The 15453-nt window shown below is 25.9% G+C and overlaps 2 protein-coding genes and 1 non-coding gene across 4 annotated transcripts in view; 2 read left to right on the plus strand and 1 right to left on the minus strand.

Moving 5' to 3' along the window:
• LOC132931979 (uncharacterized) overlaps nt 1-5444 on the plus strand; it is a 30163-nt gene extending 24719 nt beyond the window's left edge. Inside the window, exons 3-5 of the mRNA XM_060998130.1 lie at nt 2772-2907; nt 2968-3121; nt 4834-5444. Of these exons, the coding sequence (XP_060854113.1) occupies nt 2772-2907; nt 2968-3121; nt 4834-4932 (389 nt within the window). The 3' untranslated portion in view covers nt 4933-5444. The remainder of the gene's footprint in view (nt 1-2771; nt 2908-2967; nt 3122-4833) is intronic.
• Nucleotides 5445-8588: 3144 nt separating this feature from the next.
• LOC132918782 (U6atac minor spliceosomal RNA) lies at nt 8589-8700 on the plus strand. The gene has a single exon (XR_009660574.1). It is a non-coding gene; the product is annotated as a U6atac minor spliceosomal RNA (small nuclear RNA).
• Nucleotides 8701-8746: 46 nt separating this feature from the next.
• The window catches only part of LOC132917319 (dedicator of cytokinesis protein 3), a 30529-nt gene continuing 23822 nt past the window's right edge, over nt 8747-15453 (minus strand). Inside the window, exons 15-29 of one of the 2 annotated variants that reach the window (XM_060978016.1) lie at nt 15236-15425; nt 14823-15073; nt 14297-14732; nt 14001-14235; nt 13903-13920; nt 13428-13839; nt 13147-13341; nt 12504-12645; nt 11922-12445; nt 11712-11854; nt 11409-11630; nt 11215-11342; nt 11086-11144; nt 10836-11010; nt 8747-10193 (exon numbers count right to left, since the gene is read on the minus strand). In XM_060978016.1, coding sequence (XP_060833999.1) covers nt 10129-10193; nt 10836-11010; nt 11086-11144; nt 11215-11342; nt 11409-11630; nt 11712-11854; nt 11922-12445; nt 12504-12645; nt 13147-13341; nt 13428-13839; nt 13903-13920; nt 14001-14235; nt 14297-14732; nt 14823-15073; nt 15236-15425 — 3195 coding nt within the window. In that variant the 3' untranslated portion in view covers nt 8747-10128. The remainder of the gene's footprint in view (nt 10194-10835; nt 11011-11085; nt 11145-11214; nt 11343-11408; nt 11631-11711; nt 11855-11921; nt 12446-12503; nt 12646-13146; nt 13342-13427; nt 13840-13902; nt 13921-14000; nt 14236-14296; nt 14733-14822; nt 15074-15235; nt 15426-15453) is intronic. The other variant, XM_060978017.1, reaches the window with a different exon arrangement.

A 15453-nucleotide genomic window follows, 5' to 3' on the forward strand; every position in this document is an offset into this window, starting at 1 on the left:
TACTTTACATGTATAATTAATTTTTACAAATTACTAAAATGAACAATTTACAACACTAGGTAATGTGTTATCTCTAAAGGAATAACATATGAGTAATAAATTATATACATTATATTATATAGTGATTATAGTACTACGATACACTGCATTGTATACATTCGGCCAATATTAAACTTTTGTTCACATGTAATTTGTTAAGTTAGGTCAAGTTTCATTTTAATTGTTCAAAAAATAAAAATATAGACTTATCTTATACATTTAACACTCTACTTTATGTATTTATAATTTATCATTATCAGTGATAAAAAAAAAATATAAAATAAATCGTCATGGTCTCAATTATTAAAATATATAAATAATATCAATATAGATACATTTAATGCAACTTTATATACATATTTATGATGCATATTAAGTGTATCAATGGCCGTAATTATAAATTTTGCTTTTTTTAGGGGAGGGGGTGATAATTTCTAATATAAAGTAGGCTTTAGGTAAAGTCTCTCATACGTTTGGTATGCTGATGCTGTAGCCATAATATTTTTGACTTTTGCAGCAATTTTCATTCAAATTACAATTTAATACGCATGTTTAGTCTTAAGTAGTATATATTCACAAAACACTGAAAGCATTTTTTAATTTTACTGACTTTTAGGAGAATTGCTACCCCCTTATTACTCTTTTCAGGCTATGACACTGAAATATATTTACATACGTTCGTTGTTTTTCTTGTAAGGTGAATAATATTTTATGGGTACATTACATTTTTCACCATAACCGGCATTTGTTTTTATAAATCACTTATGTTTTTAATGGTCTTGTACGTAATTTTATTTTGCAATTATATAGTTCACGTCTCACTAATTTTTATAAACAATGAGTAATGAGTACCTAGTACCTATATGTAACTACGAACACGAGAGAATTATTAATCTATAAATAAATAAATATTATATTTATATTCAAGGAAATTAAACACTGATAAATGGTATTATACATTATAAATTATAACGTCTAAACTTTAAAAATCTTTACATTTTAGGATTTGAAAAACTACTTTTATCTCTAAAAAATAATAATTTAAGTTCTATGGAACTTATTAATTACAATTATTCAATTTTATTTTTAAATATAACTAATTGGAAATATAAACTTATATTACTGGAAAATACTATTATTAATTCGTCCTGATGTCAGTATTTTCTAAAAAAAAAAAAATTATGAGTGTTAGTTTTAAATTTTTTTTTATGATTATTAAAGTTATCATTGTTCTTGCCCCTTTTTATAATTTAAAACTTCTTTATAAACCAAGAAACGTGTCGATTTTGCCCGTTATAACTCTTGTTAATAATTATTTTACATAATAGGTCGTACTGCCATTGTCAGCTTTATACAAGGGCCAACATAAAGTGGTGTTCTTATCATTCGTGGACTATGGTAGATCTCAAAATATTAAATTTAAAATGTAGGTAAGAACGAAAGGAACGAGTATTTGAAGTGGCAGGCGTTGGCATATGTTAAACGAGAAGTTTTTTACCCGCATAACTGCAATCAAATCTTGACACAATACTGAATATTATTATAATGACGCTATATTTTAAATTCTCATTGTATATCAATAAGTTTTGTGTTTATAAAAATTGTTCAGATACCAGTTTTACATCAAGGAAATTAATTCAATTAACTGCATATGGTCTATGATGTAAGATTAAAAATTTAAAATACACTTGTCAGAACCTACCTTTTGTATTCTGAGCTGGTACAGGAAAGCTATTGATTTTAGTTTAAAAGAAACTAGGGTAACTAGGTTAATATACTCTAGAAATATCATAAATCACATCATTGACACGTAGATTAATTGTTAAATAAACCAACATTTACAAAATGTGTTAGTTTTAGTGATTTAATAAATCTACATAAGTTATCATGAGTTCATTAAACTAATTGCGTATAATATTAAAAATACCTATGTAAAAATGATGTATTTGAACTTATAAATGAAACTACGATAATTACCATTTAACTATTTAACATATTGTATATTTCATAAACCTTGTTGATTTTGTAATATTTTCAAATTTAAAGATTTTTCTTTTCAATAGGTTCTGAAAAAAAAAGTAAACATAATAGGTATAATATCCTTGTTTAAAAGACACATTACCTATCTCATCTTCTAAAACTTAACAGAAGATAAAAAATTAATTTCTGTACATTTGACAAAAATGTGTGATAAGTATATTTTTACTACTTTAACCTTTGTATTGGTTACGTATATTAATAAATTACAATAATCATTTTTATAATTCTATATATGACATCATAATAAGGTACCCATATTATTGTTCCAAAATTGTGGTGATGTGTAATATATATAAGATGTATGTTTATATATATTTATACAGTGAATATATTAAAAGCTAAACCTTGTATAATAAGGTTATCTAACTAATTATATTTTTTATTTGATATCTACAACAATATATTAGAGTCTTTTAAAAATATATATTTTTGAATTTGTCATAAATCAATATTTATTTGATACTTCAGAATCACGTAGAATTATAATAATTTTCAATTAATATAAATATTATTATTAATATGTTCTATATACGTTCTGTAGAATTTATTTTTTGTACCAAACAGTGCGTTTTTTTCTGTAATTAATAACTATTGTGACAATTATATTATATAACAAATAATAATGTAAAACATATTTTGCATTGTTTTATCTATTATTAATTATAGCTATAACTGTGTGTTGTATTATTCAGATATGACAATGGCGACTGATTGCACGAGAGACATGCACCAGGATGGACTAATCCTACCACGGAAGCCGGCCAACCCATGCCTGACCTCCGCTGACCATCAAAACCTTCATCGAGAACTCCTATTCAACCAAAAAATGTATATTTTAGGTGTTTAAAATGTTTTGATTTTTTTTATAAGACTTAATTGACATTTTAGTGGCAAAAATGTTCTGGGACAAAAATCAGAACTACAAAAAGCGCTAGAAAAACACAAGCGTACGCAAAGTCAAAAGGAGATCGAACAACAAAAGAACTCTTGTCGCACACCATTCGAACGAATGATAGAAGAACGGGCCAAAAAAATTGAAACGGTATTTTAATATTTTATTTTATTTTTAACAAACAGAATATTTTACGTACATAATTCTTCATAGTTATCAATATATTATGAATTATGACACACGACAAATACAATATTTTAAATTGTAACATTTAAAACTATAACTGTTCAATAATAGTCATGTTCTTATCACTTATATTACAAATAGATAATAATAATAACTGTGTCTATAGCGATTGTATTTTATTAGAAGTTTGAACATTTTTTAGTATTCTAAATGATGATATAATTACGTATTTACGTCACTACAGGTCTGCTATAAGCATATAACTTAATTTGTACACAAGCTATAAAAAAAACAACTCATAAGCTTAATATACCACTTCACTTTTAAGTATCATTCAACACTTCAAGTGCACGTTCATCAATGTGTATATTATTACGTTCTAATTTTTTAACTTTAAGTACGTTTTAATATATTGACTATAAATTAAAAACATACTTATTGGTATTTGTGTATTAAAATGTAGTACCAATATAGCCACTAAGTCTGATTATGTATATTATATTTAATACCTGCACCGCGGAAGTATTTCAAAAGCTGTTCCCGCGGCTTCATTAGTTACAACCTAAAAAAAGGACTTATTGCCTATATATATATGTGTGTGTGTAGATAGATTTATAATAAAAAAAATATTTATTTACAGTAACAGGTCTGAGCTCAATTAAAAAATGTACATTTCGATGATATACGGTTATTTTAAATATAAACATAAAATATTTTGTTAGTATTTTCTGTTGGCAATAGAAAATTGATGGTATAATTTTTGTGTTCACTGGTGCTGAACCGCGTAAAAAAATAAAATAAGAATTCCCATTACTGGCGTAAAGATTTTTCAACGTTTTCGATGTTAAAAATCATTGGTTATACAGCCGAATAGTGCTGTTATATTATATTACATGAATGTTATTGAACAAGTAAATGGACCCGTAGAAAAGTTTCTTGGGAGGGAGAGAGTGCATAATAAATTTATATAATATGAATGCATAGACATATTTTAAAACTAGTAGGTACGCTAAACCGCGAGACTCTTTAAATAATAATAATAATTTTACCCGTGTCGTACTACTTTAGAAATTTGATATACACCACTTAACATCGAGGCTTGACCGCAAATCGTTCTGCGATTTAAGCAGTTTGTATGGATTGAGATTTTCTCTCATAAAAATGTTACCAAAAGGCAACCTAAAATTCCGTAACTTCGGATCGTATTCTGTAAATCTCCTTTGTCCCTTCTTTTAAACTGCTTAAATAATCTTTTCTATCTATAACGAATAACTTGCCATAAAAATAATCAAACGATATAACTTGTTATAACCCAAAAGCTAAAATAATAGATAATCATAGGCGGTTTTGCCCCCTAGAAATTTGATACTTCAATGATACTGTTTGACATATGTATATCGAGGATCACGTAAATAATAATCGGAGTATAGGATATCTTACATTGGTTAAAGCTAACCTCCTCACTCCATCCATCAAAATAAATTAATTTAAATGTCCTTTATAGATCACACTTCATTAAAATGAAGTTAATTCAATAAAATGTAAAGCAATAATAACTAAATTAATTATATGTATGACTTCCAAAACAAGAATTTAATATTTAAACATTTTACATAATTATTTTTAAGCTGGACATTTTTTATGACAGTACTATTATGTTTCATTTTGATTTATAGCAAATGGAAAAAACTGATTCAAAAGAAAAGGATGAAGATAAACCAGAATTTCTACAAGTCCATGCTAAACTGCGTGCCAAAATGGCCAAAACAGACTGATGCTAATCACTGCGAAAATATAAACACTTCCCACTGATACGGGAATAATAGATTATTATTGAATAAAGTGTTCATTGATTATGTACATTCTATTTTTTTGAATATATTATATTGAAATTTTATCATTTATTTAAGTGTAAGTCGTAAGTGTATAATTATGTAGGACTATTGATTTGTAATTATTGCAGTTAATTTCCATTATAGAAGTGTATAGAAACATTTATATGTATAAAACTATAAAATATTTTGATTATTATTATTATTATTATTATTATTATTATTACTATATATTATTGTATATTTTTTTTTGTTTTAGACCAATTTATGAGTATATTTGTTTACCTAATTTTTCTGGCAAATGTATTAATCAAAAATTGCCTGCAAGTTAGTCAATTTTCGAATTTGGAAAAAACTATTCTAGGGTACATGGGATATGTTTAAAAAAAAGTTTACCATGACTTGATGTTAATTTCAGCCTAATATCTCAACTAATTAAAAATAATTAAATATTATCCAATTTGTTATTTATTTTAACCACAATTAGAGTTATGTAAAAATTGAAAATAAAAAAAAAGGTTACTATATGGTCTTGACTGATAATCTGATAATCAATGTATGGAATTTATTTAATTATAATTAATATACATAATTTTTTTATAGGATTTATTCAACATTACAACTCCCATTACTTTAAATTGATTTTAGTCAGTAGTTAAAAACAATAAGTAATACAATAAAATAAATAAAATTATAGGTTATCGGTGATCACTAGGAATAAGATTTATATGCATTGAAATGTTCAGTGGCATATTTTTTTTTCTTTTTGGAGGAGGAGGCCCTTCTCCCAAAATATCTTATTTTAATTAGAATATACTCATATTATAACTGTTATAGTAGAGATTAAATTTAATGTTAAAGGCCAAGTTTGGCGCCACTGGTTGCATTTAAGTGAAATATTTTTCATAAAAAAAAAATTTTAAATTAATATCTATTATATTTTAAACATTACAATTCACAATTCAATACTTTGTCAATGCCATGCTGTCAAACAACTATAAATTAGTTTTATATTTTATTTATCGATAATCCTTATAGTAATTTTTTTTGGACAATTACATAATATTTATCTCTAATATATACTAACAATGAAAAATTTGAGAAATATACGAACAAATAAAATAAAAATTCAAAAGATGTAATTACATACAGATTACAATTTGTAGTTGATCTAGTGATTTTTTGGTGCATTCAGTAAAAACATGCTAATGCGCAAACTTTCTGGCCCTAATGATCACTAAAATTGTAATTATTTCTAGATTTAATTTTAAAAATTAATCTTTTTACTGTTGATGTATAAATTAATAAAAATCTCAAAGATGCGAGTAAAATCACTAACTTGCAAGAATAGAAAAACAATGTGAGTGAAAAAAATATTGCTAAAAAAAACTATAAACTAATGAGAAAGTGGACAATTCACAAAATAATATCACTAAGAAAGTAAAATACTTATTTGAAAAAATTAATTGAAAATCTTGTTAGGGATAAAGTAAATTACTAAATAATTGTATTTATTTATTTATTGGTTAACTAATCAATGAACTTTAATACTAAAAGTAAATATTCATAATATATTAGTATTTTAATATTTCATTGTTTCATCTTTCATACTAAAATATTTTTATCAGCCTTACCTTAATATTATAACATGTTGTACATTGATTATTTGATTACTATTATTTTTTAATTGATACAATAATCAGTTACAGAAATATATAATGATGTTATCAATTAAATCTATGCTTATTACTTATTATTGGCTATGTGGACTGTGTGATACACTCATTCTAAATGAAACTTTGGTGATCAAGTAGGTGTTATATTTATATACACTTGACCAAGTTAGTTTGTTTTAAATCAACTTTAATAAGATGAATATGTGCTCATAGTTCATATACTATTATAATTTCTATGCGTGAAATGCTGACCACACATTGAATAATCTATTCTGATTTCTGAGAAAAGGTACAACAAAATAAAGAGTAGATTAATTGCAAGAAAAAGATAAAAATACAAATACAAATTATGTAGACACGCTGAATAGATTGTAAAATAATTTTAAATGGAAAGTTAATTTAAGCACATAACTAGGTACATAATCGGTTACATGAGTTGAATTAATACATTTTTGCAAATAAAACGACTATACTATGAAAGAGCAATTAAATAGGTTTATAATAAACCCTTTTTAGTTTACAAATAAAACAAATAAATTATACGTTTATATTGAAATCTCTAATTTATATATTTTATAGAATCTGAAAAAAAATCCCCTAACAACATTCATCGGAAAAAAAAAGCCCCATACCAGCTAAATACATTATTTGTTATTTTATTATGATTTATATAAAATATAAATATAATCATTAATCATTTATCTATATAATACTTCTTTAGCATATCTATGAGTTTATAATTACATTGCTGCAATTTGCATTTAACATTGTCAATATAATATTGTCATTTGTACCTACATCATTTAAAAAAAAATTTAAAAATAACAATTTAAAATAATTGTTTCATTTGTATTGTAAAATTAAAAAATGATTATTAATAATAAATTATTAAAAATACTTTTTTTAAATTATATACAAATGATAATTATTTTATATTTTTTAATTATTTTAATTTTTTATCCTTTAACATTTTTAAATTATGTAGGTACAAATGACAAATGTCAATTATCGATAATGTTAAGTACAGATTGCAGCTATACTTTTAGATATCAGATATGTTAAAGAAGTGTTACATAGATAAATCTAATAATTATATTTAATTATGTAAATCTTAATAAAATAACAAATAATATATTTAGTTGGTACAGAGCTTTTTTTCCTATGATGGGGCTTTTTTTTCGATTACCATTTTATAATAAATTACATCTTAATCAAACTTTAATACAAAATGCATGTCTGTTTATTGTAATTCAGTTTTCAAGTAACGAGTATTCAATATTCTTATACATTTACACTAGTAACAACAAAAGTGGCGAATAGTTGCATAAATAAATTGTAATATTCTTATGATCTTAAAGTGGTGTAAATCTATTGATTGTGTTTTTGTGTAACAAATTTCAGTCTCTGTATACATGTATACTTATAATTTACTATTATACACAATACACCCACGTCCTACTCATCCGATGTCGTGACTCGTCTTCAACTAATATAATATCTCCTCTACATAGCGGATAAAATTAAATAAACGTTTCGACATTCAAACTTATTCGCCATGACTACTACACCGCATCATATTCCAGTTTGTGAATCGGACAAAAATAAGTATCAAATAAAAAGCATGACATATATTTGATTAATTAATAATTTTTCGTGGCGAAAAGTAAATAAAATCATTTAAATCGTAATGATGATTTGTCAATTATTTCGGTATCTATCAGCAAAATGTTTATGTCAGCTAAAAACTTTATTTCGTTATTTTTTGATATGCACAGCGCTATCTATATATCAAATGAAAAACATTGTATGAAGAACATATTTATTACATAGAGCGATCTGATTATTTATCATTGACTCACTCTCACTTGTCATGGTTCCACTACAGTTGATAGTATATATAACGAAAAACTCACTGATATTCTCGTGTTGTATAAAAGGAGAGACGGTTAGCACTCCCCTAGACAAGGATGGAATTACACACACATACGGTCATGGGCACTGCTGTTTTGCACACAGCACATGACCACGTTTTTTTTCCCAAATTTTTATATAATAATCAAAATATTCAAAATAGAACTCAATTTTGGCTGTTGTACATCGATTATTTATTTTTATATAATAATTTCTAATCTATTTTTTCATGATAAATAAATAATGAGCATCATAAAGTTGGATTACGAGGATGTAAATTATAATAATATAGCTAATGTAATACAAATAAATTATAATAATATAATTAATATAGTCATGGAAGACTGGAATGTATAATAATATAAAATTGACACACACAAAATAAATGATTGAGCATGAGAACTAAAAAATTAATGTATGAATTAAAAGCCAGTCCCACACATAGTATACAGATTTGGTAACATCAGTCATACAATAAGAGTAATTATTAATTAATACACTACATTGTTCTTTATAATAATATGTTAATGGGCTAAAAGACAAGTAGTACAAATATACAATACTAAAATGTCAAATTAAATAAAAATATTTTAAATTAACACATTTTACAAGAATAATATTTAATAATATATTGTTTTAAGAGGACTTCGCCTTGCATGTGTTGTCTCTGTCTTACAAATTATACAATATACCAAATTTGATTTGAGAAAATCTAATTTGGTGTTATTGGTTTTAATATCTTTCATTTACTATTTTTTATATTTTTTAATCAATTTTTGAGCATTTTTAATGAGCATTATAGAGTACATAGGTACTCATAATTTACTTAAAAATTAATGTAGTATAAAAACTAACAAGAAGACATATATAATGCTTTTAGTTTCTAAGCTTTAAGTTTGATAACTATTGGTTAGTTCGTTCTAATATTTATGCTAACAATATAAAATTTGAACTCCTGAATGCACATTTTAGTACCTATGTTAAGTTGGACATTGAAAACACATGCTGGTAACGACTTCTTCTTAAATCATTAAATAATAATACTATAAAAATATTTTTGCCCGTGAATAAAATATAAGAACTAAAAATTTTAATTGTTAATAAAACTAATGTGTATAGTAAAATTAAATAAAAGTAATGAAAATTAATATTCAAAAATGAAAAAAAAAACACAAATTTTGTATGTTGTCGAAACAGATGAACAATTTTGTTCACTTCTGATTGTTATTCGGTACATATTATATAGAATAGAACAAATCTAATCGTTAAGTGTATGAAAATAGCCAATTGGATAGGATTAATAGGAATAAGTAGTGATGCTCGTACACACACAAAAAACACTGATCAAATTACATTCTAATTTTTAACTTAAATCATAAAGAGTACTGTTAAAATATATATGATAAAATTAAAACATCAAAACACACTCATTAATACAATAATGTAGACATGTAGTATAAAAATAATTTAAGAATAACTTAATTCATATTAAATAATAGTTACATTTATGCATATCATGGCACCAGTTCTATAATATGAGTCTTGTATATGACTAGGGGCTGGATTCCAAGCGCCTCATTGCTCCAGGAACAGAGTAATTTTCCAAAATTGGGAGTTCTAAAATAAAAATGTATTTGAAAAATATACCGTTTATAATGTTTAGGTACAGTAGACTCTCAGAAATTCAAAGTTCATGAAGAAATAAAAAAAATTCTACTCGCTAAAATTTTGAGTAATCAAAATCTTTAAAAATATATAATATTATATATATTATATTTATTTTTAAATATGTATGAAGCTTACATTAAGTTAAATAATTACATTAATTAAAAAATTCAAATTTACATTTATATACTTACTTAAATGTTATCATTTTTAAAGAATTAGTGTAAGATAAATTGTTTTTGTTTATTTATTACATTATTCTCAATTCTTTTTTCTAAACAATTGAATGGTTTAAATAAATTTCCCATACTTTTATTGCCTTTACTGAAATCTATTATAATGGTTACAAATCAAGTTTTAAACAAAAAATAATCGCAATGATAAACTATTTTTAGTATGTAATATGTATTACTTGTCTCGTCACTTTATTTATGTATATACTAAATTTGGATAAGAAAATTTATTGTTCAAGTAATTTTTAAATTAGCATGATTATTTAAATGTTAATTATTATTGATATTTGAGGAGGAATTTTATTTATTTGAGATATTAAGAATTTCGAGTTACCGAAAGTCTACTGTATTTTATTCATACCATTTGGCTCAGAATTAGGTTGAGATTGTATATTCTTAGGCGGCAATGGAGGTGGTGTTTTATCTCTATCAATTGAAGGTAGTACAAATTCTTCATATGATGCCGAATGTAAAGATTCTGAATAACCTGAATCACGTAACACAGGTGTATCCATAATATCAGTAATTTCAGAATCCTAAGAAAAAATAATATTGTTAAATAGTAATAAGGTAAACATTTTACTAATAATTAAAATAGAAATGTTACTTACACGGCGCAAAGGTAATCTTCGTGGTAATGGAGGAGCATCACTGGTTCTTCTTTCTGGCGCTAAAAATGAATAAATGAATAAATAAATAAATAAATAAATAAATAATTAAATATTTTATTAAAATGGTACCTCTTGGAGGTAATGGTGGTGGAGAACTATCTTCAAGTGGCCATGAATTTCTCACATTGCTATCTACAGAGTGCCTTTGCAAATTGGGACTTCCTGGTTTCCAAGAAGTATTTGATTTTGGATCAGCTCTAAATTACCATAACAATTTACAATAATTTTATGAATAAAAGTATCATATTATTTTGATTTATTACTTTATCTTATTGTTTGGTAAGGATCCTTCAGATTTAATCCGATTTTCTCTATGTGGAACTATTGGAGCACATGCATCTGGTAGATCAAATGTCTTGCTATATATATCTTCATATTCATCACGTCGCTCATCAAAATAAGTAACGGTATTTGTATATTCTTCAGTAGAACGAAAATGGAAATTATTATCAATTGATACACATGGTATTGGTGGTAATGGGGTACTAAAATAATTATAAAATTAATGTGTTATACACATATTTATTTATTTTATTTTTTTGAATAATGTAATCTGTTATTTATACTTTATTATGCTTTCTGGTGGAGGTGGGGCTCTTAAATTCTGTTTCAGTTGTACCATACGTTCGACTAAACGATGATGAAGAGGCTGTACTTCAGGCGGTGCCAATTGACCATGAATTAACAGTCCATTTTCTACTATTTCAATCTAAAAAAAAAATAACACATAAAACATAATATTATGCATTTAATCTTGATGAAATTTATTATCCTACTTGATGATTTATGGATGAGCTTAAATGTAAAACATGTGAGTAATATTGAGGATTATTTTGAACAAAGTCTTGAGAAAAGAATGCTGACTGGTATTTCGATATACCACCCATAACATTTGCATCAATTGTTCCTTGAAGTCTCATACTTAATGGATTAATGTTTCTTTTTGGCTCGTTTGTATACTGATTAATAATAAGTTTTAAATTTTTGTTAACAGAATCTATAGTTTCGCAAGCAAATTTAATCGGGGGCACTTCCTCGGTTGTTGTACTTATAGCTTCAAACCATCGAAGTATACCAGGCAGACGTTCACTAGTAATCAAAATAGTACGTTCCAGCCAAAGACTTTTGAATTCATTATCTCGATCTACCAGACCTTTGTGCATAGGTCTATCCAATTGGAAAGTGCATACATCATTTACTTCATAAAAACGTCCAACTTTTTCAGGAATCATAGCTAAAGGTTTGTCAGAAGAAGGTGGTCCAATGTCTGGAAACGGTTTTACATTGCAAATCTGAATATCTGAAATGTAATTTAAAAGTTAGGACTTCATAATTTATTAATAATAAATATAATTTACATTGAGCATCAGACTGTAAAATTGTCTGCGATGGTGGACTATTTTTTGTTAAAAGTTGGGCAGTTGGAAATTCAGTTTGCAATCGTTGAGTAAAAGCTTCCATTCGTTCATATTCTAAACCTCGATAAATAAAAACTTTATTCTGCAAAAATATTATTTATAATTAATATCTATATATTTAAGATATTTAAGTATCAAAAGGATGTTATACCTGCATGTGTTATCTCTGTCTTACTAACATGCATTATAGCAAATTTGTGTTCAGCAGAACATATTTTGTGATGATAGCTTTAATAATAGAGTAAATTTACCTACCATCAAATTTAAAGGTAAGAATATTATCTAGGAAATTTCATACGCTTTAATTGATATTATCATTTTAAAGTAAATTATGAACATTTAAAGTTGTAAAATTTTTCTTAGTTATAACTCACTTTAAAATGATAATATAAATAAAAGCATATGACATTTCCTAGATAATATTCTTACCTTTAAATTTGATGGTAGGTAAATTTGCTCTAATATTAAAGCTAACATCACAAAATTAATTCTGCTGAATGAAAATTATCCATATTTATGTATGTAAGACAGAGACAACACATGCGGATATAACATCCTATTCATAAGTAAATTAATAATATACCCGAACAAAAAGTGGAAATCCTTGTCCATAAAATCCAACTTTAAAATATTCTGGTTCAGGTCGTAATTGAGTCAGAATATTGTCATAGAATTTGGCTTGTGTTTTCAATACTGCACTTAATCTAGTGTAATCAAATAGTCGTTTCTCATAGAAATCTGATAACTCTTTTAATAGAGGTAGTCCTTTTTCCCAACACTGCAACAATAATTACATAAAAATTTTATTTATTTAAATTTTATGATAAAATAATAAAGCTTAACTTTTGACGTTTTTATACTTACTTTTCCTTTATCGAAGTATTGTATAATTTCATGATATAGCTGTTCTTTTCTTTGCCATTGACAAATTGAAGTCGCTGGATCACCTTGTAGTACTGGTCCATCTGTCCAAGTTAGTTGATCAGCATAAAGTTTTAATGTAAATCCAGCCTCAGTAAAATTATCAGCAGAAACGTGCAAATCATGAAGTTTATAAATATATCTTAAGTACATTTCTTTTCTATCAAATTCATTTTTGTAGAAATTCAACAAGTTCACTGTACATGACATACGTTTGTCACGATTATCATCACCGCGCATCACACTCCTATAATCTAATAGTCGTTCTAATAAACGTGTAACAGAATGAATGAACACTGAACCAGTTTCTTGCCAACTTCCATCCTGTTCTTCTTGATGTACTCTCTCTAATAGTCTATAAAATCATACCAAAAATGTAGTTAAATTTTTTATTTTTCTCAAGTTTCATTGGACTTACACTATACTTAAATTTTCCCTATACGCAGCATATACAAAACAATTATCTATATCAATTAATTGTCTTGGATTTTATTTTTAAAATCGTAAAAAACTTACATAGTATTGAAAAGTTGTCGATACTCATCGTCACCTTTGTTTTCACTAATCAAATAATCTAATTTGTCAATAAGTTCTGATTCAACTTCTTTGAAATTGCCTCGAGCTCGTTGTTCACATTCCATCATATCAAAAAATATATGAAGTGTAGCCTTACGTAATTCAGCTTCTGGCACCAAAGTTACTTTTAGAAATGGTCCCACCATGGATGGTATAAAATTTATCTTGTGGTCACCTATTAAATTATAATTTAGTTTATTAGAATTATTTTAAAAAACAAACAATTTTTTTTTTACCAAGCTTAGACCATACAGACAGTATTTGATATCCCATAAGTACTCTCATATCACCATACTTTTCAATAATCTTTGTTCGTTTCACAATAGTGAATGTTTCCAACTGAAGAGCTGGTTGAGTGAGAAATGCAACAGCTAATTTAAAATAAGTGGACCAAACTTGGTAATCAAAATGTGGCCATGTCTCTAAGAAGCAAAACACTAGTGGTTTTGCTAATTGTTGTAAAGCTGCTAGAATTACATTGTTAGTAGTCATTTTTATAACCATCCAATCAGTTGGAAATACATCATGTTTAATTAGATGTCTAAACAATAAAAATGCTCTTAATAGAAAATCTTTTAATGGTTTACGATCACCTAATTCTTCCCAAAGTCGTTTATAATGATAATCATCAAGAAGTTGTAATAAAGAAATTAAGCATGCAACCATATTAGCCTGAAAAATAAAATTTTATAATATTTATAAATTAATAATACTATAATAGTATTTAATATTAATTCATAATAAAAACTAAATATAACTTACCAATACAGACACCATTCTATCAATTACAATAAGACATGTTTCAATTAACATGTCTAATGTACTAAGACTCAGTATTTCTAAATCGCGGCGAAAACATATGTTGACCTTGCTACTGTCGTGGGAACGATTTAAATGGAATAGAAATGTTAAAATTTCTCCTAGAATATCTGTACAAAGTTGAATTTCTTCTCTAGCGCTGATATGGTGTCTTAGATGTTTACATATTGTTATCAATAACAAATTTCTTGCTTCTAAAATATAACACAGAAAAACAAAAATATAGTATAGTATATCAAAAGTTTATTCATACAAATATTTTAAATAAGAAAGAAATCTTGTTTACAAGCCTTAATACACAAAATAAAAATGCATATCTAGTTACAATTAATTTAAAGAAATATTTCATGTATTACCGTCATCTTTAAACACCTTTCCAGCTACCAAATCTTTAATAGCACCTAATTTAGCTTGGGTTAATGGTGTAGGTAGATCACGAGATGGCAAGCAATCTAACATGGATACTCCAAGTTTGGCTACCTCAATGACTGGTAACACTTGAACTAACTGGTCAAACACAGCACTTGCACTTTGCAATAATGCAATCTATGAGGAAAAATAATAGTTATATACT

This window comes from Rhopalosiphum padi, chromosome 1, assembly GCF_020882245.1.
Source record: "Rhopalosiphum padi isolate XX-2018 chromosome 1, ASM2088224v1, whole genome shotgun sequence".
NCBI lineage: Eukaryota > Metazoa > Arthropoda > Insecta > Hemiptera > Aphididae > Rhopalosiphum > Rhopalosiphum padi.